Source organism: Barbus barbus, assembly GCF_936440315.1.
Source record: "Barbus barbus genome assembly, chromosome: 48".
Lineage (NCBI taxonomy): Eukaryota > Metazoa > Chordata > Actinopteri > Cypriniformes > Cyprinidae > Barbus > Barbus barbus.
In genome coordinates this window covers 16221312-16246669 of record NC_136726.1, presented here as the reverse complement: position 1 = coordinate 16246669, position 25358 = coordinate 16221312, and the positions used below count along the sequence as shown (strand labels likewise).

General features: G+C 37.6%; 1 protein-coding gene across 1 annotated transcript in view; it reads right to left on the bottom strand.

The window, feature by feature from the left end:
• LOC306866326 (NT-3 growth factor receptor-like) overlaps positions 1-25358 on the bottom strand; it is a 98824-nt gene that overhangs the window by 28844 nt on the left and 44622 nt on the right. Inside the window, exons 2-3 of the mRNA XM_079411441.1 lie at positions 19940-20014; positions 14650-14721 (exon numbers count right to left, since the gene is read on the bottom strand). Coding sequence (XP_079267567.1) covers positions 14650-14721; positions 19940-20014 — 147 coding nt within the window. The remainder of the gene's footprint in view (positions 1-14649; positions 14722-19939; positions 20015-25358) is intronic.

Here is a 25358-nt window from a genome sequence, read left to right as displayed (position 1 = left end):
AAAAGTAAAATTAGAAAGATTATGACTGTTTTCATACCCTTCCAGTCTGGCTTTCGTCCATTACACAGTACTGACACAGCCCTGGTTAAGGTTCTTAATAATCTTCTCCTAGCCTCTGATTCTGGTGCTCTTAGCACTCTCCTTCTGTTAGATCTCAGCTCAGCTTTTGAAACTGTTTGTCATGAGATACTCCTCTCGCGGGTTTCAGCAATTGGAATAACTGGTACAACATTTGAATGGTTTTCTTCCTATTTGACAGGGAGGCAACAATTTGTCATATACCAGGAACACAAATCGTCCACCAAATCCATCAGTTCTGGTGTACTTCAAGGTTCTGTTTTGGGCCCTCTTCTCTTCACTATCTATCTATATGCTACCAATTGGAAAAATAATCAAACACTATGTTAATAAACGATTTGTTAATAATGTAAATAAATGTAAATAATGTAAATAAAATTAGAATTTATTTAATTAAAAATATATTACATTATTAGTAAATAAATAATCTTTGTATAATTTGTATAATGTATTTTAATTGTATAATTTAAATAGTTTTATAAAAAATAATAGTATTTACAGTATTCATTTATGAACAATTATGCAAATTATCATCAAGTTAATTATATAATAAATCAACAATATAAATGACTTTATAATAAAAATTTGTATAATTCGCATTAATAAATATTTCAAATTACTATAATGTATATAATGTGTTAATATAATAAATATAAGCATAATATACGAAATTTATATTTAATATATTTAATAAATAAATAAGTAGCTACAAGGATCTATTCTAAAGTCTCTACATAACATCGTGAAAAAAAATGTATAAGAAATTTAAGCATAATATAAGAAATATGTTTAATTTATTTAAATAAATAAATTAGCTACAAGGATCTAAAGTATCTACACAATATTGTGAAAAAATGCCATTCAAAAGTTCATCAAAAGGATCAGTAGGATTTTTCGTCAAGTGTGAGAGAGTGAAGGTAAAGGCATTTATAATATTACACACACACACAAAAACTATTTCAAATAAATGCTGTTCTTTCAGCAACTTTTTATCCATTTATCAAATACCCCTGGAGAAAAAAAAATGATCACCGTTACCACAAAAATATTAAGTAACGCACAGCTGTAATAAGAAATGTTTTTTGAGCAGAAAATCAACATATTAGAATGATTTCTGAAGGATCATGGGAGATTGAAGATGCTGAAAATTGTGACTAATTATGCTGAAAATTCAGTTTTGCAATCACAGGAAAAAAGCCAAAAGTTTTGAACAATAGCTTATGTCAATTGTATCAGCACATCCCAAGAGGGGGCAGGAATTTTTCTATGAAAAGAGAGAGAATCACATTAGTATACATTGCATGCTTTATTTGAACCTGCCTCTCCTGCATAACATCTATAGTTAACATCGTGTTTTCTAGTAAAACAAGTTATCTTTCTTTCTGTAAAAAATCCCTGCACTTCTAGAGCAGACAGAACCTCAGACAAAAGCAACAAGATTCCTGGGATGACAAACCAACGTACAGTATATAAAGCAAGTCAATACTGTGGTTTTGACGTGCAGCACAAAGCAGGCAGACGGAGTCACGGAGTGAGTGACTGACAGCCGAGCACTGGAGGCCAGACCCCAGCCTCACAAATACCATTCTCACTGTTTGACTGACAGTTTTAATCACCATCACACCGCTTCATCATTTAGGCCCCAATCTATTTTAGTCAAAAAAGACACATCAGACAAATGGGCACCGTTTCATGTTTTATAAAGGCGAGAAAAGCTCGGTCAGGTGTGATATGCATGGTGATAAGTTGAAGATGGTGCTATTGTTTCATGCCATTAAACAAGTCAAAAGTGAAACTGATATAACAACTGAAATGGAAAATATTAATGAAATGGAAAATAATAATTGGTGGACTTAATGGTTTACTGATTGGAAGTGAAGTTAATATTTTGCCACTATAATTGACCACTTTTTATCAATAGAGTAAAGCTAAAGATAAAAGATAAAGCTATAAAAAGTAAAGCTAAAATACCTAAAGTACCAATACAATACTATGAAAAATGTATTGTAATATACTGATATATGACTGCACTGCCACATCCGAAATGGCACAGAAAATTGGAGGTAAAAGAGGAGAAAGGGATGGAAACAAGTTGCTAGCAAAATTTAGATCTGCAACTCTGTTTAGAGCAGATATTTTTAAAAAAAATAAAGTTCAAAGTTTAAAGTAACTAAGAAATATACAATAAACAAAAGCAAATAAAAAAAAAATGCATTAATAAAATAAGGCAAACAAACACAAATTAAATAAAATGGTTAAATATACTATGTCATAAAAATTAAAAGGGAAAAATAAAAAATACATAATTATAAAATAAAATAAATTATTAAAATAAAACAAAAAATACAAATGATTGACTATATTATAAAATAAATGTAAAAAATATTTAACAATTTCAAAGCATAATATAAAATATGGTTACACTTTATTTTAAGCTGTCCTTGTTACAGTGTAATTATACATTGAAGTTCAATTCTTGCACCGCTCTTGTTTAACCTGTATATGCTCCCACTAAGTCAGATAATGATGAAGAACCAAATTGCCTATCACAGCTATGCTGATGATACCCAGATTTACCTAGCCTTATCTCCAAATGACTACAGCCCCATTGACTCCCTCTGCCAATGCATTGATGAAATTAACAGTTGGATGTGCCAGAACTTTCTTCAGTTAAACAAGGAAAAAACTGAAGTCATTGCATTTGGAAACAAAGATGAAGTTCTCAAGGTGAATGCATACCTTGACTCTAGGGGTCAAACAACGAAAAATCAAGTCAGAAATCTTGGGGTGATTCTGGAGACAGACCTTAGTTTCAGTAGTCATGTCAAAGCAGTAACTAAATCAGCATACTATCATCTCAAAAACATTGCAAGAATTAGATGTTTTGTTTCCAGTCAAGACTTGGAGAAACTTGTTCATGCCTTTATCACCAGCAGGGTGGATTACTGTAATGGTCTCCTCACCGGCCTTCCCAAGAAGACCATTAGACAGCTGCAGCTCATCCAGAACGCTGCTGCCAGGATTCTGACTAGAACCAGAAAATCTGAGCATATCACACCAGTCCTCAGGTCCTTACACTGGCTTCCAGTTACATTTAGGATTGATTTTAAAGTACTTTTACTTGTTTATAAGTCACTCAATGGCCCAGGACCTAAATATATTGCTGATATGCTCACTGAATATAAACCGAACAGACCACTCAGATCATTAGGATCGAGTCAGTTAGAAATACCAAGGGTTCACACAAAACAAGGGGAGTCTGCTTTTAGCTATTATTATGCGGCCCGCAGTTGGAACCAGCTTCCAGAAGAGATCAGATGTGCTAAAACATTAGCCACATTTAAATCAAGACTCAAAACTCATCTGTTTAACTGTGCATTTGTTGAATGAGCACTGTGCTATATGTCCGAACTGACTGCAATGAATTTTATGTATAATAATTTTCTTTAAATTCATTTCAAATCAATTTCTATATCATCTTAAATTTCCTTGTTTTTATTATTTTTATTTCCATGTTTTTATTGATTTTTAATGTCTATTTCACTTTCTTTTATGTAAAGCACTTTGAATTACCACTGTGTATGAAATGTGCTATATAAATAAACTTGCCTTGCCTTGCCTACTGAGTAATATTAATTAACTACATGTACTTAAGCCTCGTTCAGACTGTCAGCCCAAATCCGATGTTGTGCATATCCGGATTGAATAACTGACTGTTCACACAGTGTATCGCAACTGTTCATATCCGATTTGTGTATCCATAAGCGCTCTTTCGTTTTACTGAATGTGCATTGGTTTCTATGGTAATTGCGTAGCAATACAGTTTGCAATACAGATGTTGTCTTACCGTCGCGGTTTCGCTGTAGTATTATATTTCGTCTTGTGAGGCAACGGCAGAAACGCAGGAAGCTTGAATGTGCGGCTTTATTCCATGCTGCCGTCTCCGCTACTTTGGTTTTTTTTTTTTTGGTCTCCAATACTTTCAAAACACAAAGAGGTACGTGTATTAGCAGTATATATTTTTTTCTGCTTGACTTACCTTGAAGTCACAACGACACAAGCTTGTTTCTGCTAAGATGTTCAGCATGCTTTCTGCAAAAACGTCTGATGTGTTTACGTTTTACGTGGCGTGAGGACGTGAAAAAGCTACGCTAAATCCGATCTGACCGGTCAGACTGAAACGGATTTCCAGAAATGCGATTTGAATAGGATTCCAAACCACACACTGTAAAAAGTGACGCTGACTTAACTTAACAAAATTGAGGAAAATTACTTAATAATTTTAAGGCAACGGGTTTCCTCAATTTTTTTTAAGTTAAGTCAACTTTTTACAGTGATAAGAAGCCTATTTATGAAATATTGTGTGTTATCAAGCAGCACGCAGACTCAACCAGAGTAAAACAAGCAGAATTTCACAAAAGTAAAATATTTCATTGTGTTTGGGGCAAATATCTGCACTATTTGAATGTCGGGGGCTGCAGCTAACTGCTGTAATCACTGTAAAAAAAATTTTGTTTCATCTTAAAATAATTTGTTACCCCCGCTGACTTAAAAGTTTTAGTTTAGTCAAATAAAATATTCCAGTTGTCCCTTAAATTAACATTCAGTATCTTAACATTTCAAGTTGACTAAACTAAAAATTTTAAGTCAGCGGGGGGTAACAAATTATTTTAAGTTGAAACAACTTTTTTAAAAAAAATGTTTACAGTGTACGAATGTAGCTCAAAACAGAAAGTCGGATTTCATGTAGTTCGTTGCCGTTCAGACTATTTAAATATGATCGGATTTCAATCGGATTTCAATCGGATTTGCACAAAAATCGGATTTGGGCTGACAGTCTGAATGAGGCTTTACTATATGGTTAGGGTTAGGATTAGGGTTTGGTTTAGGGTTACTTGCATGTAATTATGCATAATTAATTGTTATTATAATAGTAAGTACATGTAACATGTAACAAAGACACCTTAAAATAAAGTGTTACCAAAAATATATAAAATAAAATTATAAAATGACTATCATAAAAAGCGAAGAGTGAAAAATAAATAAATACATAATTATAAAATTAAATAAATTATTAAAATAAAACAAAAAATAAATGATTATTATAAAATTATAAAAATACATTTAAAAATATTTGACAATTTCAAAGTATAATGTAAAAATTTATAAAAATAAATACATAAATATAGAAACTAACAAAATATTTAAATTTTTTAAAATATTTAAATTTTAATTTTAAATATTAAATTGATAAAAAAATAATAATTAAACTGTCTGTAAAACATAGCACAGCTGTTTTGCATTAAGTATAGACAAAGAAAATTTAAAATTTAAACTTATGACACTGTATTTGCTTAGGTTAGGCTCTAATCAATTATAATGTTTCAACTAGAGTGTTTCGATCTTGAATTCAGAGTGGAATCAAAAGCACAAAATTGCTGTATATAATAGGCATTAATTTAGCAAGTCCTTATTTTGATTTCTAGTAAGCATTACAGTTTCCTCTTCCAGCTTTTTGCTTATGATCAATGCTGAATGCGTCAGCTGCTGCCACCCCAACATGCTCTCCTTCTCACGGGTGTCACAGGGACCCTGTCAGAAGCCTTGGCTATCAAAAAAAGAAACCTCCTCTTTTGACACATCTCTGACAAAGAAGCCAATTAGTCGGGCCTCTCATGGCACAGACCTGTTCTCGTGTATGCCCGGAGAGAGCTTTTATCCTGCTGTACAAGGACATCTCCCCATGGAGAGATGACGTTGATGCTGAGCGCTAGTGGCGCGAGGGTGTGAGTTTCACGGGGGCGACTGCAGGTTAGTGTGATGGACCTTTTTGTGCGTCTTTAAACACCGATCTATACTGACAAAAATACCAAACAGAAAGTTATAAAAAGGATAACCTGCCTGTCCACTCCTACACAGTTTTTCCTGCACTGCAACGTGACTCTGAGAGAGAGAGAGAGAGAGAGAGAGAGCAAGAGAGCTGCTTCAGTCTGTCACTGAGTGACACACTCCCTGTTAATGTAACAAGAAACAGCATTTGCCGTGGAGTTGACTTATGACACTCAATAAGAAATAATACATTACCATTCAAAAGTTTGTCTGTAAGATTGTAATGTTTTTGAAAGGCTCTTATGGTCGCCAAAGCTGCATTTACTTGATCAGTACAAAAAATGCTAGCAATACTCTGAAATGCTTTTACAATCTAAAATTATTTTCTGTTATATTATATTTTAAAATGTAATTTACACTTGTGATAACAAAGCTGAATTTTACTGTCACACGATCCTTCAGAAATCATTCTAATATGTTGATTTGGTTCTCAAGAAACATTTCTTATTATTATTATTCTTGAAAACAGCTGTGCTGCTTAATATTTTGTGAAAACTGGGATATAAAGAGGAAAATATCAGCATATAATTGAAAAAAAAAATTGTTTAACATTATCCATATCCTTGTTACCGTTGATCAATTTTAACGCATCCTTGGTAAACTCAAATATTAATTTCTGTTAATAATTCTGGGGGAAAATATTATTCACCATCACTACAGAGGAAAAAATATACTGATGAAAAGAAAAAAAAGTGAATTGTGCACATTAAAACTATCTACATAAAATTATTATGACCAATGTAATGAATATTAATCTACAGTAGTTTAATATCAACACTACCCATGTTTTTTATGCATTATGGCAATATATGAGTACATCATTCATTAAATTATAGTAGATGGTTTAAAGTGACTGATTATGTTTGGAATAATAAAATACTAAACAGCTTTGCATTATTTCCATGTTAGTCACAGAGTTAGTCAACATGGTATTTACAGCTCACTGTTCAAAAAAAGAAGAAAAAAAAAGAAACTGAGCCACATTGAGCATTAAAGACAGATTTCAAACAGCATACTTCCAGACACAGTGCTATTGAGGAATGGAAATGCTAACAGAGAGCTTCACTCCAGGTTTTATAGATCTCCTTGGTTTCAAACTCAGATGGACCTTCAATAAAGGTATGACTATATTCATCTGTTCAGAGCAAAATACTCTGTTCAGGAAAGAGTATTGAGAGCTCTGAAAACTAGCTCTAACTATTACGACATCACTGTCATAAACAGTGATATGGTAGAAAACGCATAAGTCTAGCTCTTTAAAGTAGGGTCAGAACTGCATTTACATAATTATTGACAGAATCAGGACAGAAGAGATGGAGCAGCTTTGATTTATTTTTATTTTTTTAAATTCTCAGTTTCACTTTCAACGAAAAATGAACATGGCACATGACATCGTCACACATTCTAAAATCTCACAGCAGGCCTTTCACCACCCACAGCTCACTGCCTCCTCAACACACACACACACACACACACCAGACTGTGGTGTGAGAGTCAGACTGAGATCCGACAGATCTTCCAGTTCACCATCCACCAGTATGGATGGGAATCATAAGGAATTTACTGATACTGGTTCCGATTCAGGTTAATTTATTTATTTATTTATCTATTCATTCATCTTTTTCTGAAGGCTCATTCAGCTTAAAATTCTGCTTCACAGGAATAAATTACATTTTAAAATATTGTAAAAATAAATAAATGTAATAATTTCACAATATTACTGCTTTATTGTATTTTAAATCAAACAAAGGCAGTTTTTTTTAGCATAAGAGACGTCTGCAAGCAACATCTTACTGACCCCAAACTTTTGAAATGTAGCCTATTTTATACATATTTATAAAATAGTGCCCTTAGTAGTGATTTCTACACAACCAAAAGTTAAAGTCACTAGAAAAAAAAAAAAAAAAACTGCGACTTTCCCTGAAGTTTTTCCTGCAAGCACTAAGATTCTTAATATAAAATAGCTGATTCTTAGAATTTATTTTTAAAGCCAGTCAAATCATATGGGAGCTTGCAAATTTGGAAACCCCTTGCTATCTTTGTATTTCAGCAAAAGCTACCAAAACATCCTGCAATGTCTGGTGTTCCTTTGACTACAGCGACCTGTGGCCTGTGTTCCTGAAGAGAGTGTGTAAAAAAAGTACATAAAACAGTGAGGGATGACAGCCAGTGACACAGAGAAAGTATTAGAAAGAGAATGACAGATGCACAGATGGGAGAAGATACAAGATTTGGGGACAGTCAGTACCCCACATATTTAAGAATATAAATTTACAACCTCTATAGACAACTGACTTCATCTGTGTCATTCTGCTGCTCTGAGTTTTATGGGAGCTGTCTTTCAGAAGTTTGTAAAGTGGCATTGCAATGCATCATGGGTCATGATGAGTGACGGTCTCATTGCCTGGATTCATGGGAAGTAAAGCGCAATGATTGTGACAACTGGTAGGCTGCAACATGGCTTAACTGCCTGCATCCAGCTTTTGCTCTGTGATGAATTCCTGCATACTTTAGTTAGACTTATAAGCACTAAAAATGTAAAATCTGTTATACAACGATCAATACAGCAAACAAAACAAAACAAAGAAAAACAAAGTAAAACAATCCAGGGTATCTATCCTGAGGTCTTTCTGCAGGCACAGTTTCAATGTCTCAGAAAAATTTAAAAAATTTAAAAATATATATTTTATACAGCAAAACAAAACAAAAGGCACAGGTTTCAAAATCACAATCCATGATGTATGGCGATATACTGAAACATCACATTTGTAGCATATCATGATGTAGTAGAAGATATCCAGCCTTAAAATCGACTTAATTTGTATGGCAATCACATCAGACATTAGCATTAACAAAGCAAATTCCTTAAGCTTTACATTTCACCTGACTCAAATGAATAATGCAAAAATGCAAATAATACCTCCCAGAAAAGCGATTAGTCATTCCGATTTGATGCCAACATTTAATAATGCTCATCGAAATCAGCAACAGGCATCATCATTAATATCCAATTCATATTTCAGTGAGGGAAGAGGACGGCGTCAACATATTTAATGTGTTCTCTCAAAGCACTCAACTTTCATCAAGCCAAATAAAGCTCTCATCGGGGCTCAGGGGCCTTCGGAGCCCGCGGAGACAATGGAGCATCTCTCCTTTACTGATGAGCATCCTATCGCATTTCAGAAAAGGAGACATGGCTGACTGACTAACCACAAAGTCAAAGGCTCATTTTGGAGTTCTTTCACAGAGAAGGAAAATATGTAAGCTGTTTTAGCGCGCTCTTCCCGTTGCGAGGGGAATAAAACAGCAGCCACATCAACGGTGGCATGAATAACAAATAATGTCATCTCGGAAACAAAGAGAGAGAGATGGATGGATGGATGGATGGAGTGAGAGGGAGTGATGGAGGAAGATGAAAAACAGAGTTTGCATGCCAAGGCCAGAAAAAAGAAAAAGAAGGGTACGTCTATGAGTGACGGGTTTTAGAGAACGACAAAGTTAGAAAGACTGAAAGAGGGAGAAAGGGAGACTGCCCGAGTGAAAACTCAATAGAAATTGGCATGAGGGAGAAAAGAAAGAGACCACCACCAGAACATGAAACTACAAGTAAAGCTAAGACAAAAACAAATAGAAAAATATAAAAACTTTTGAACTGTAGTTTATACATTTTTACAGTGCCCTTAGAAGTCTACCAAATGAAGTGATGAAGTGACATAAAAAAACAAATCAAAAGTAAAGCCACAACAAACAAATAGAAAAAAGCACAGCAAAAAAAAAAAAAATTATATATATATATATATATATATATATATATATATATATATATATATATATATATATATATATATATATATATTGTGACGAGTCGGCTGCCTCCCCCCTGTCTATCATCACCACCCCGTCCCGTATTCGCCGCCCTTCACCAGGCTCCCGACGGGAGTGGGTGTGTGAGAGAGGAGGGGCGCTGAAACAGCCAGGGCTGGCGGCGTGTGATGAGGCGCACCTGACGTGAGTAGAGCCTCATCACCGCCGCCGTTTAAACGCCGAGCGCGCCTCTCCTCGGGAGACCGGTCTCTTCCCCGTGCATGCACGCTGGTGTCCTCGTGGGTCCAGGAAAGGGAGCGTAGAGGGAACTACCTGCCGCCGCCAGAGACGCGAGCGGCCGGACCCGCAGTCCGGCCGACACTGCACCCGCGATACGGCCGTCGGGCAAGGACGCCGGGCCGTGGAATCCCGTCGAGCACCCGGGGATGAAGGAGTTGGACGAAGCCGCCACAGAAGCCGCCGTCACCCGCGCCCCGGGACCTCCAGACGGGAGCGTGTGCGGCCGCCGGACTCCGCCCCTTACCTGGACCCTTCCCTCCTGAACACTGCCCTCCTTCACGAGCCCCGCAGCACAACGAGGACACCAGATCCCTGTTTATTTTGGACACTTTTCCCCCTTTGGACACTTTATTTTAAATATTGTTTAATAAAAACCTCTCCGAGGCTTGACGCCACGCCCACTGTGTCTGTCGTTGGCTCCTCCCGCCACAGTGGTGGAGAATGCGGGCAGGCGGAGCCTAGACAGCGCAGTTGGGCAACATCTGATGACGTCATCCCCTCTCGCTCGCAAAAAGCCGTGGAACCCGCACGGGGACAGAGGAACGACGGGGACAGCCTCCCAGCCACCAAAGGGGTAAGTGACGTTCTTTCTATTGGTCATTTACCCTGTGGCTGGTTGAGGCTGACAACTAATACCCGGTTTCTCTGTCCCGGTTCCGGCGCGGTGCGAGAGGGAGCGTTGCCCGGAGAGGAATCCCTGCCCCGCCCACTCCGACCGCTGGAGCCTGGTTGAGGAAGGTAGCACTCCTGCGTGGGCGGCGACCCTAGGACGGGGATGTCGCTTGGGGGGGGGAATGTGACGAGTCGGCTGCCTCCCCCCTGTCTATCATCACCACCCCGTCCCGTATTCGCCGCCCTTCACCAGGCTCCCGACGGGAGTGGGTGTGTGAGAGAGGAGGGGCGCTGAAACAGCCAGGGCTGGCGGCGTGTGATGAGGCGCACCTGACGTGAGTAGAGCCTCATCACCGCCGCCGTTTAAACGCCGAGCGCGCCTCTCCTCGGGAGACCGGTCTCTTCCCCGTGCATGCACGCTGGTGTCCTCGTGGGTCCAGGAAAGGGAGCGTAGAGGGAACTACCTGCCGCCGCCAGAGACGCGAGCGGCCGGACCCGCAGTCCGGCCGACACTGCACCCGCGATACGGCCGTCGGGCAAGGACGCCGGGCCGTGGAATCCCGTCGAGCACCCGGGGATGAAGGAGTTGGACGAAGCCGCCACGGAAGCCGCCGTCACCCGCGCCCCGGGACCTCCAGACGGGAGCGCGTGCGGCCGCCGGACTCCGCCCCTTACCTGGACCCTTCCCTCCTGAACACTGCCCTCCTTCACGAGCCCCGCAGCACAACGAGGACACCAGATCCCTGTTTATTTTGGACACTTTTCCCCCTTTGGACACTTTATTTTAAATATTGTTTAATAAAAACCTCTCCGAGGCTTGACGCCACGCCCACTGTGTCTGTCGTTGGCTCCTCCCGCCACAATATATATATATATATATATTGAACAAAAATCTTTAAAAAAAGACAATAGTTGGTTTATTAAAAAAAAAGAACATCTAAAAAGTAGCTAATATTCCATTTTTTTATAATTGATAAAATACATTTTAAATTATTCTTTATATATTCTCCAACTTTTTTAAACATTTGATTAGTTTGCCCTGTTACAATTTGGCACATTCCCATCATTTTGCACAAGCTTATCAACCAAAGTTTTCTACTATTTCAGAGCAAAATTGACTAAAAACTAAAATATTACAGCCTGCAAGCCATCTATATAAAGGAAAAGTGACATCTTGCTAGGAGGTTCAGTGAGCGGACAGTTTTTAATGAGATTTAATCTCTGGTTCCCCTCTGCTATTGCTCATGGGGATAACCTTTACAATTTACCTATGAAAACCATTGCTGCATATTGTGTCCTCTCTCTCCATCGTTCCAATGAAGATATGCTCCTGTAGAAATCCAGAAGGCAACCTTTAATTTCGCCACACATGGCTAGTAGACGCATGAAAGCGAACGCCCAACTTCAAAAAGCAAGTCGACCAAAGCAATAGGCCCCTGTATTGATTTCTTTGTCTTTTATCCAAAGCTTCTGAAAACAAATTTCCTTTGGCGGTTAGGGTATGAAAACAAGGAATAAACACAAGGCAATCGGCCCTTTTATAGTGAAAATCTTACTGCAAGAGTTACAAAGCTTGGCGAATCTCCAAAACAAGAGGCTGCCAAAATGTATTGTTAAAGTCAAATTGTAATAACGTGCTTTTCAACTTTTCTGATGGTTTAAAAATAATAATAATAAAGGTTCAGTTTTATTTAAATTTTTTTTTAAATGTGTCAGTGGGAAAATAAAACATATGTGGCAGTATGTTAAACTTTATATGTAAACAAAAAAATACCAACAAAAATGATTTTTATGTGTATTGATCCAAAACAATGATGCATTTTTTAGAGTTCACAACTTGAGTTCCCTGTAAGTATGGTGATTTATTAATCATCCATGTCAAATGTCAAAACAGAAATTGAAAACAGATAAGAACACTGTCGCTTTGTTCCCGGGGCCTGACCCCGTGTGGGTTGTGAATGACACTTCTGGAAATCTCTGGGATTTTTTCAATCATAAAAGTCTCTGTGAAGACCACACATGGGATGGAGAACAAAACAAAAGGGCCCAAAAAGAGACATTACAGTAGTATGTGCCTGTATGACCCCCCTCTCTCTCTCCCTCTCTCTCTCTCTCTCTCTCGCTCACACACACAGTGTTGAAAATATCCTAAAGAAAAAAACACCCTAATATCTGTCTCGGTCACCATTGCTCAATCACTAAAATCCCAGACTTTCAACCCTTAACTATTAAAAAGAGACCTGTCTCCTGAGGAGAGGTGCCCTCGGCATTTAAACAGCGTAGGTGATGAGGCTCTATTCACATCAGGTGCGCCTCATCACACGCCACCAGCCCTGGCTATTCAGCGCCCCTCCTCTTGTGTGTGTGTGCGTGTATATATATATATATATATACACACACGCAATATATACAACTATTTTGCCCATAAAAGTTATTCAACATACTTACTTGACAAAACTATCAGAAAACGAGAAATACAAGACATGATGTGTGGTGAAAACAAGAAAGAAATATCACTTGATCTTGAAGTTGTAATTTTGCGAAAAAGTGAAGTAAAAGATTAATTTATTTCAAGATATTATTTAAATGTGTGTATGCTAACTATGAAAATGGCCTTAGAAAGACAAATTAGTCAGTTATTTTATTCCAGAAATGAGTGCTGTCAAATCGATTAATTGCATCTAAAATAAGTTAGTATTTACATAATATATGTGTGCACCGTGTCTATTTATATGTATATATAAATACACACACATACATGCATATATTTAAGAAATATATGTAATATATTTATTTAATACTGATTAATCGATTTGACAGCCCTAAAAAAAAAATGTAAAGTTTAATTTCCAAAGCAATTCAATGTGGTTCAAGTGACACCGTGGTAACGTTTCAGAAAAATCACAACAATGTGTACAAAATTGCGTAGATTCTGTGTACACACATAGTTTAAGTTAACAGACTGCTAGTGTTCAGGTTGTACCGGAAACTTGACATGAAAAAAGGTTCCTGTACACCCAAGTGCTTATAGTGGACACAAGTAGTGACAAATACATGATACAAAGAGTTCCCGAACATTTTGCACAGAAGACATTCACTAGCAGCGCTCACCAACACAAAATCGCACACACGTCGGTTTATAACAGAGAGAAAATAAGAAGTGCATTTGCAGGCCGTGATGGACAGCACAAATTGGGGTGGACTGTGTGGAGGTGACAGTCTGCGATTCCATGTCCTTTCCAGCACTCACCGGCAGGAAATTGGGAAATAACAGTCCTGTCACACTCATTCCATTCAGCCTTCATTAAGTAAATCATCTCTCTCTTTGCCCGCATTCTCCACCACCGTCTCCCCCATAACTCAGTCAGCTCTACCGCAAACAATCTTTGTTTATTCAGAGCACACAACAGAGGGTCTTTGCTGACTGTCGGGACGACGAAGTAAGCGATCCAATCTAACACAGAGAATTTCAAGAGGCGTACGTTGCCGCAGACTGTTAAGCCAATTATCGAATGGAGTCATTTTGGTCAAGCAATTTTAAACCATCAAACAGCTATAGACAAAGACGATATGTTAACAAGCACTCTGCATAGCTGCTCTTTAGAGATTAAACCAACGTATGTGTCTGCCGGGCTACTCGCAAAGCTCACTTTTGAGAAATGGTTGAGGGTGGTGCTCAGTAACACATGGCGGAGAACTTTATCATCATAAATTATGCACGGAGGGCCAAAGCATTTCTTGAATAAAAGCAGCCATGATACTGTGCAGAGTATCCAAAGATGGAAAACACATTGTCCCCATTTGCTAAACATGGCCTACTTAAGAAGATCTATTGCCTGGTGTAGATAAACGAGTGAACCCAACTTCACGATCTCTAATAATATGAGTCTCGAGGAACAAACAATTGACTTTCAAATGAGGTGTTTAATCAGAGGGTTCGAGAGCATTGTAGCACACAGGACTCACATGTAGCGCAGGTGGGGGTTCTTGGCAAAGGCTCGCGATTGAATCGTACGTAAGTTGCAGTTCACAATGTTCCTGGAATGGAAAAGACAAATAAGCATGTATTAGTAGTTTTGACCAACCACCTTGCTGGACATTTTTTTTTTTTAAAGTTGAAACACTTTTAAATCTTGAAACACATGCAAAATGATGAAAAATTGATGGCAGTTCAGAATATATTGACTTCTAAAGCCACTTTTTGTAATGACATTTGGTTCATTCTTAAATATATCATTAACAACTTCTCACAAATTAATCTCACTAGTTCTAAAGAAGATTTCTATTTCTAAAGAAGTTTTCAAACAGCTTCAGTTTCAAACTGAAAATCAAAAGAACATGCGAATAGGCTTCAGCTGATCAATAATTTATGTCTCATTCTCGATTTTTTTCCCCACAATTTTTTTTTAAGTTTGTTTTATCTGTGCATCAAATGTGTGCAAAGAGAAAATGTTTAAAAGATGTGATAAAATGTCATGAAAAACTTGAGAAACTGTAATGCTATGGGGAAAACACACCTGTGACAAAAGACAAATAGGTTATGCTAATGTAAAATGATTGCTCTGATTAACCTTGAAGATTTTGCAAAAATATTTTATGTGTGCAAATCATAGGTTTAAGAGGAGGTGAGCTGGTAAAAAAGAGTGAAAGACCAGTTCATGTTCATCATTTTAAATGGATCTGACAGCAGCTAGGGGCTAAACGGGCTGCTAATTGCCTAGCCGTCTCGCAGCAGTGTCAAAAGGGGAAATGTGGAAGTAAAAGGAAAAAAAAAAACATCATCTAATCTTCTCTTCCAGTCTGCTTCCTCTCCTCAAGTAACATCATTAAGGGCAGAATATCACCAAGAGCCTGCATCCTTACTCCCGGAGTTATTTACGCTGGCAGCTGGAATCAATTATGTATATTGAATACATTTTTTTCTTTGGCATTTGTGAGATGTTTATTTGCACGAAGCACACTCCGCTCTTGTTATTAGGGATGTTTGCGTGAGCGATTACATCAAAGTACTTCTTTTAGCATGAGGTTGGAGACTTGAGCCCGTATGAACATGATACTTAAGATGGATAATCACCAAATGCCAATTTTGAATCGTGAACGGTGGCCTGAACGGATGTCTCGAAGCAGACGAGACTGATTCTGAGGAAGATAATTGAAGACATGAGTTTGCCTAGCAAATTATTTAGAGGAAAGGAGTGTTTTAGGATGTACACCTAAATCCTGTCGACTGCAACGTTCAGCCTGATTGATTTACAGGAAATGGTTAATTACGGTTACCATGATCGCTAGAAAATGTAAACGCGTCTCTTAAATCCTGTTCATAAGAAGGACGATAACTATAATGTTAACTATACAGTTTCAATAATCTTTCAACTTATTTAAGAATTGAGGCATCCACACTAAATATATTGAAAAACAGAGAATGATATCACTGAAATAATTTTCTAAATATTTTTTTTCCCAGCTGATGATCAACCAAAACCCTGGCAGCCAATCAGAATCCAACAGACTTTGAAGAGATTTAAAATTTAGGTCACACTTTATTTTAAGGTCCAATTGTCACTATTAACAAACCATTAACTACAACTTTTACCTCAATAAATTCCCAATTTGCTGCTTGTTAATAGTTAGTAAGGTATTTGTTAAGTTTAGGTATTGGTTAGGATTAGGGATGTAGAATATGGTCATGCAGATATGTGCTTTATAAGTACAGGTACATCTAAAAAAATTTGAATATCATGAAAAAGTTAAATTTTTTCACTTTTATTTCAAAAAGTGAAACTTTCATATATTTTAGATTCATTACATGTAGAGTAAAATATTTCAAAAGTTTTTTTGTTTTAATTTTGATGATTAGAGCTAACAGCTCAAGAAAGTCAAAAATCAGTATTTCAAAATACTACAATATTTACATTTGAGTTTCAATTAATGACCATCCCTACAGTATAAATTCTGGGTATCTCTTGCTCTTTGAAACCACAATAATGGGGAAGACTGCTGACTTGGCAATAATCCAGAAGACGAACATTGACGCCCTCCACAAAGAGGGTAAGTCACAGAGGGTCATTACTGAAAGGTGTGGCTGTTTATAGAGTGCTGTATCAAAGCATATTAAATGCAAAGTTGACTGGAAGGAAGAAACTGGGTAGAAAAAGGTGCAAAAGCAACAGGGATGACCGCAAGCTTGAGAATGCTGTCAAGCAAAGCTGATTCAAACACTTGGGAGAGCTTCACAAGGAGTGGACTGACGCTGGAGTCAGTGCATCAAGAGTCACCACGTTCAGACGTCTTCAGGAAAAGGGCTACCAAGGGCTGTGGAGAAAAAGAACTGGACTGTTGCTCAGTGGTACGAAGTCCTCTTTTCAGACGAAAGTAAATTTTGCATTTCATTTGGAAATCAAGATCCCAGAGTCTGGAGGAAGAGTAGAGAGGCACAGAATCCATGTTGCTTGAAGTCCAGTGTGAAGTTTCCACAGTCAGTGATGATTTGGGCTGCCATGTCATCTGCTGGTGTTGGTCCACTGTGTTTTCTGATGTCCACAGTCAACGCAGCCATCTACCAGGAAATTTTAGAGCACTTCATGCTTCCTTCTGCTGACAAGCTTTATGGAGATGCTGATTTCATTTTCCAGCTGGACTTGGCACCTGCCCACACTGCCAAAGGTACCAAAAGCTGGTTCAATGACCATGGTGTCACTGTGCTTGATTGGCCAGCAAACTCGCCTGACCTGAACCCCATAGATTCTCTAAGGAAGATTCTCTATTGTCAAGAGGAAGATAAGAGACACCAGACCCAACAATGCAGATGATCTGAAGGCCGCTATCAAAGCAACCTGGGCTTCCATTACACCTGAGCAGTGCCACAGGCTGATTGCCTCCATGCCACGCCACATTGATGCAGTAATTCATGCAAAAGGAGGCCCAACCAAGTATTGAGTGCAGAGAAATGAACACTTTTCAAATATTTTCGTTTAAAATATCCTTTTTTTATTGATCTTATGTAATATTTTAATTTTCTGAGACACTGAATTTGGGGTTTTCATTATCTGTAAGCCATAATCCTCAAAATTTCAAGAAATAAAGGCTTGAAATATTTCACTCTGTGTAATGAATCTATATAATATATGGGTTTCACTTTCTGAAATGAGTGACAAAAAATATCTACCTTTTTCACAATATTCAATTTTTTTTTAGATGTACCTGTACTAGGCAAGCTTATAATCAACTAGATAATAGTGAGAATTGGTCCCTATACTAAAGTGTTACCAAAATTTAAAGCGGCAGATGACCAAACTGTAGCATGCTTATAATAAACAGAACATTATCATTAGAGTTATCTCAGTGACCATTAAAGGGACAGTTCACTCAAAAATGTCATTTCTGTCATCATTTATTCAAGCTGATCTCATGACGAAAATGTACCTGTAGGAACATTTTCACAAAACGCGAAATATGTACCAATAATTACATATCACTGCAGTTTCCAACAGAAATGAACGCTAGAGGCTGTAAAACAGTGAGCACTTGTAATCGTTTACCTACACAGTTATGATTACAGCTCCATATGTTTCGCTTTCTGGACATAACAAGCTTGCTCAGCAGGCACAGAATTGGACTTAGGATGTGGAATCCTTGGGTACGAATCCCGTGAAAAACATGACTCTCGATGAAAAAGCTGAAAGATTAGATAAAAAAAAAAAACAAGCTAAAACGACATGCTTGCGATTGCGTTTTTACGTCAAATTCGCTTTTGTTCATACTCTCAGGTAGGTTTAATTGTAGTGCAGATGGTACATTATTTTAAAACATCACGGTGCATTATAGTTATAGCGCTACTCAATGGACATTTCAATTCATAACTGCAGTGACACATACAAAACCAACGTCACATAAAACATACTATAAGTTTATCTGTTCGGGGAAAAAAATGAACACTCTTTTAGCACCACTGGATATTTCACATCGAATATGTGACGAAAAGTACATGGCGCTACATATTTCGCATCTCATCATGAGATCAGGCTCCAATTATTCATCCTTATTTTGTTCTAAACCTGTATGATTTTCTTACATTTTAAAGAATAGGGGAATGTGTTTGTTTTACATTTTAAAAGAATCTAAATGACAGATTTAGTTTTTTCTTTCAATTTTGGGTGAACTATCCCTTTAAAAAAAACTATCAAAACACAAATCCCTCATGTTAAGAAAAAGACTAAGTTAGCAATAAAAGATGAAATGACGATTTAAAAAGCGGCAGCTTGGTGAAACTAAATTGTAAATGTTTGGTGAAAAAGAACGTTTTTGCGCTAAAATAGTGTGCTAAGTGTTTAATGAATTCACCCTTGTGTTAAAATGTGGGAAGAGCAGGAACGCAAGCGTATGTACAGATGTTTAAATACCAAAAGTTCGGGGCTGCAAATTTAACCGACGAAAAAACATTTGAACAATACGGTCTCTGAAATGTCTTGGACTGATTCTTGTCTCAATACTATGAACACAAATGTCAAAGCTGCATGATTTGTTGCGTGTTCCGGGAGCAGTTACTTTTGCATTTTAAACAATTAATTATTTGTGACTTCTTAAAAACAGAAGCCCTAGAGTGTGGAATCATAACATATCGTAATTTCACATGCTAAAAGCCTAGAATAACCACACTTTCACTCTGCGGGGAAAAAGAAAAGAAAAAAACGGAATCTTCCCAGCTCAGAAATTCCCTCCAGAGGCAGACTGTAACTAGGTTCTGCCACATCCCCTTAATAGTAAAAGGTGAGAGTTAACGGCTAATGAGAACATTACTAATCATTGCTCCTGGTCTCCATTAATCAGTAGAGTTGTAAAAGGGAGGAAGAGGAGGTCTGAAGGGCTCTTGTGAGGGAGGAAGCCCTACTTATGAAGAACCAAGTAAAGATACGTGCATGACGGCAGCAGACCGAATGAAGTAAAGCAAGGCTTGACCAGATGGATGGTGTTGGGGGATGTAATTAAATTTTCTGGCTACTTCAGCAGCATTATTTGATCATTTTAAAGCAGGCCTTAGGGAGGCACTTTTCATGTGAGTCTGGCTAGAAAAAGCTTTTGGACGCCACTGTGAAAGTCGCCCATGCTAGCGTGTCATCGCTAGCAATACGTTTCTGCAGATGTCAGATCAAAAAGCTATCTTTTTTTAAGTGTGGCGGCACCCTGGCATTTTCGCCACATTGATTTGCTTGTTATCAGTATTTTCCTAAGCGAGATGTGGTATTGATGTGGTACTCACAGTCTCTGAAGCCCAGTGTACAACTCCATGTCAACGTCCCTCAACGTCTGCAAGCCCGACCAGTTCTCAATGTGTCTGTAAAACAAATCCAGAACAAAGAATTAGAAGATATTCATCTACAAATTCCCATTAGCCTGTAGAGAAGAGAAAAATGCCATAATTAGTTCAAACCAAGAGCGTGATAAACCAATATCAAAAATCCTAACCAATAAGCCGATAATAATTATGTTACAGCATATAAATGATAAATGGCTGATATTAAACTGATGAACTACTTAGTATAAAAATAAAAGTAAAATAAAAAATAAACAAATGAAGAAAATGCATAAAATAAAAAAAACAATTATTAAATGCTACAAGTAAATTTAGCACAACCTACCACAACATTATTAATGTACAGGATGAAAAAAATAATATTACTTTTGATATTTGCCAAAAAAATTTAACAGTGTTATTGAATAGGAATAGGAAATAGGAATGAATGCACAATTAAATATACAATGTCTACAGAGAATAAAAAAAATATATATAATAAAATAAAAATAAATAAAAATAAAATAAAATGCACAGGTTTCAAAATCACTATCCATGATGGATGGCGATTATACCAAAGCATCACATTTGTAGTCTATCATCATGATGTAGTAGGAGATATCTAGCCTTATAAATTGACTTAATTTGTTTAGCAATCACATCAGACATTAGCATTAACCAAACAAATTCCTTAAGCTTCACAATAAAAACTGTAATATTGACTGATATAATACCAATATATTGTGCATTTTTACAGGACAAACACACAACAGACAAGTGACTGGATATGTTCAAACCCAAATTGGAACTTTCATCACCCACATAACCCATGCACTAACCACAAGGCCATGGCTCCAACTTATAAAGCACATTTGATAAAGGCCACCCCCCCCACCCCACAAAAAAAATCATAATAATAGAGCCCAAAGAACAAAAATGGCGTTCATGACTTTTATCCAAGAAGTCCAATACTGATACCAGTGGTTGACAGAAATAACTAGACCTCTTCAGAGCAGCTGTGACAAGAGCCAGCTGGCATCATCATTTTGTGAATTAGCACCCCTTACAACACAGACTCTGATTAATAAATGTTTTCAGAAGTTTCGCCAACGCCATAACTATGTTTCAAGAAGTTTCCCCAGCTCAAACACTTTGGGCATCAGCTGCTAAACGCTGATAAACACAGCCGCTCAGAAAACAACAAGGGCTTGCCGACGAGCAGACATAATGAAAGTTTGAGCTCTATGCATCATATTAAAATGTTTATCCTTTCATGTCAATGCAGGTATAAACATTACAAACACATTCTTAAAAATAAAGACTTCAAAAGGGGGGGTTTATAGCGATGACATAAGAACCATTTTGAGTTCCCCAAAGAGCTTTTTAATGAGAAGTTAAAAGAACCATTTTTCAAGTGTAAATTTTTCTAATTTATATTAAATTTATATTCAGATTATTAAAATAATATTTTAATAATCTGAAGAACCATTTTCCACTATAAAGAAGTTTTGTGCAATGGAAAGGCGGTTAAAGGTTGATCATGGAGCTACTGATGCCAATAAAGAACGTTATTTTTAAAGGGGTCATCGGATGCCCATTTTACACAAGTTGATATGATTCTTTAGGGTCTTAATGAAAAGTCTATAATATACTTTGGTTAAAATTTCTCAATGGTAGTGTAAAAAACACCCTTTTTTACCCTGTCAAAGTCAGCTCTGTTTTCATCAAGCCATTATAGTCCATGTTGCTTTAAATGCTAATGAGCTCTGCAAATGACGACTGCTGAATTCATTATTACATCAAACAACAAATCACTTAATCGGAGACGTTCTTGTCTTCCACTGCACCGAGTCGGTACAATGGCGGACTGATGACAGCTCACTCAGGGCGGGTCTAAGGTAAGACGGCCTTGTCAATCAACTATAGTGGGAGGGGCCTGTACAGAACTATGTCATTCTGACAGGAATCTCAGAACAGTCTGATTTGAGAAAAACAAACACTGGTTGGATTTTTTTTTTACTGACAATTTGCATTCTGAGAACATTAGGATCCAGTTGAATAATTAAGCCCACATTGGCCGTTCAGACAGAATCTGTCATACACCAAACAAAACCAAAAATTAGCCTGGACAGAACGTTCAGTGGAGATTTTCAAATCTCAGGAAGAATGGGGGAAAAAATTGCACAAAAAGACCATTTCTAAATGTATTCTATGGTAACTGTATATGCTGAAAGTCTTGTAATGCTGATGGTCAAAGCATGCACATATTTACAAATAGCTAATCAACTTTTGTACTTGGGGGAGTGACCGGAATGCCAGGAAAATCTGTTTTTCTAATCAGTGCTGTACTGTGAAATGTGATTTTGGAAGCCCTTCGGTTTGAAGGACCCTCTTGGCTGCAGGAAAGTGTTTTCCAGTGTCAGTGACGGAAGGCTTTAGATGAACAGCAGGAGGCTTCTGCCTCACCAGCATCTGTCTTCAGCTGGCTCATGTGCCATAGAGGACAGCCTGGAGACATATGTGGATATACTGTACCAGGACCTCATTAACAGTAAACAGTATCATTAACAGTAAACAAACATCAATGAGAAACGATAAAAAAAGAGAAGTGGTGCACTAATGGACTAAAATGAAAAAAATAAATAACAATAATAAAATAAAAATACATACAGGAATATAGCAAATAATAAATAGACGAATAAAGAAAACATTCTTTTTTTTCTTTTGCAAGAAATTCTGCCAGGGATTTATTATTTGTACAGTTGCTTGATTTGGTGTGTGTTTTGGCAAATATGTTGTCAAAAAATGAAGTCGTGGCCTAATGGTTAGAGATCCGGACTCGTAATCCAAAGGCTGCGGGTTCGAGTCTCAGGCCGGCAGGGATCGTAGGTGGGGGGAGTGAGGTGCCCTTGAGCAAGGCACCGAACCCCCCAACTGCTCCCCTGGGCGCCGCAGCATAATTGGCTGTGTTTAAAGTTTTATTTGAAAGTTTAATTAAAGTTTTATTTTAATTTTATGTAATATTGTAATTTGTATAACTTTTTTGATACAAATATTCCTATTTAGCTTTATTTTTATTGCAGTCTTAGTCATTTTAGCACTTTGATTTTAACTTAATTCAGTTTTTAATTCAATTTTATTTCTATATATTTATATATATATACACATATATTCATACACACACAAAATAAGATCAGACCTATTATATTACAAATAGTTAAATATTTATTATAGAATTTTTAACCTTCAAATATTTTTATTTATATTACACATTCTAAAAATATACAGTACATTAAATATACAGTATGTTTAAATAATAATAATACAATTTCACCATCATTACCATTGACAAAACCAAAAGAGTCTTTTGTCAACAAATTTGTCAGTAATTTCATTGATGAGGTGTAGTTACACTGACAGTAGCTCACCATTACTCATTATCTGGTGCTCCCAAACCATGTTCCGTCTCACAATTTATGACTAATTTAAATTACCCACAATGCAATTACACCTTAGCTAATGAGAAAGTGTTTAATTGAAAAGAGGGCTGCCACATTCCCTGGAGCTTTTGGCTTGTCAGCTATGCAAATTCACGCACTTGTAGTTTGCTGTTGTGGAAACGTGATTCCCAGAGGTCTGCTCTCTCTTCCGTTGACAGGAAGTGGCGTTTGGCACCTGGCGGCCAGTGGATGGAGCTGGGTAGGCCATTTCGCGACACTCCTAAAGAAATCCAAAGTCTTAATCGCTTATTTATCTCTGGCACTTAATGGCAAATGATTTAAAACTTCTGGGATTTGCCACTGTCATGCTCTCGATACTATCAGTTCAATCATTCAGTGGCTCAGGCGCTTCTCTCTCCATTTCTCTCCCGATCACTCATTCGCTCGCCATACACACACCCAGATGCTGTTTTTCTTGACACTGCGGTAAGCAGCTGCACGACACATATTTCTGATAGCTGTGCCCGGGAAATTATAAGCCGCCCTCCATCTGTTGCTAGCATCAGGTTTTCTGAGCTTGGCTTGCACATATTTACATCAGCCATAGAAATTTAACAATGTCCATATCTGGTTTGAACATGTCAACCGTCTACACTTGATCTGTGTATGCATGTATGTATATGTGGGTGCATTTATGTGAAAAACAGACCGCATCCTGCACTGAGATACTTCCTCGCACATTCCGATTGGTTACCATGCCTGAATTTAGTTCAACTGGGGCTCTTTGAGCTGTGTAAGATTGAGAGGCCATATTTTCATTGCGTGGGTCTTATGATATGGCAATCGCACTTAACCGGTTCCACAAATATTGATCTTCAACGATTTAAAAAAAATTAAAAGGCAACCTGACACCACGTGATGTCGAGTCGGCCGACCGGTCCAGATATTTGGCATGCTAGATATTTGTTTGGCGTCTGCGAGGTGTCGGCGACGCGTCAGCGAGCGTCTTTGATGCATCGTTGCGCATGCCAAATATCTGAACCGGTTGGCCGACTCGACATCACGTGGTGTCCGGTGTGGTGATGAGCTACAGCCAATGAAAGAGCAAGGCATGTGTTGAGTTCACCGGAAGAAAAACAGCAGCAACTTATATTTTTGCACATAAGCATCTTTCACTCTCTTTCACAGGCTTTTGGCTGCTATATTTTTTATTAACCACCAATAGTTACTGTTGCCATGACTGACAAACACTCATGTTCTCACGCAGTGAAAAACACATCGCAGAGCAGAGAGGAAACTGACCACACACCGACAGAGAACGAAGACAGAGCAGGTTACTGCTGATATGAAACAAGTTCTCAGGACCCTCAGCTTTTAAATCGAGTCATTTTTAAAAGAAATTCAAACAATAAATACCTTTTTGTGGCTCTTCAATGTGTCGTGACAGATCACTGTATTGCCTCAGTTCAAACACGTGAACCGATCGTCTTTTCATATTTACTTAATGCACGAAATGAACATGAATAAACATCAGAAGGGGTTTAATTTCAACCGCGGAACACACCATTTTAAGTCCACTGAAGTTAATCTACTCCTGTCTGATTTGTGGTTAAGGCTAGAAGGGATACAGCTGCGGCTACTGGGCATGCGCATTTACATATTTTCCGAGCACACAATATAATGTGAAACCTATGAAAATGGTTTTAAAAAGCACATAGCGCCATAGTTTCATCACTTTGCGAGTGTCGCAGTGACCGTCTTTTTGCAGTAAAGGACCTGTCATAGTTTAATGAGTGGAAGATGACATGAGCTCGCGGTTAACCTGCATTGAAAACAGATGAGGGTGCATGTGCATATGCTCCCGATCGGGGCGAAGTTCATTTTGTCCACAGAATGATAAGAGCACACTTTTTTAACATATTATTTTATTATTTAACACTCAGCAT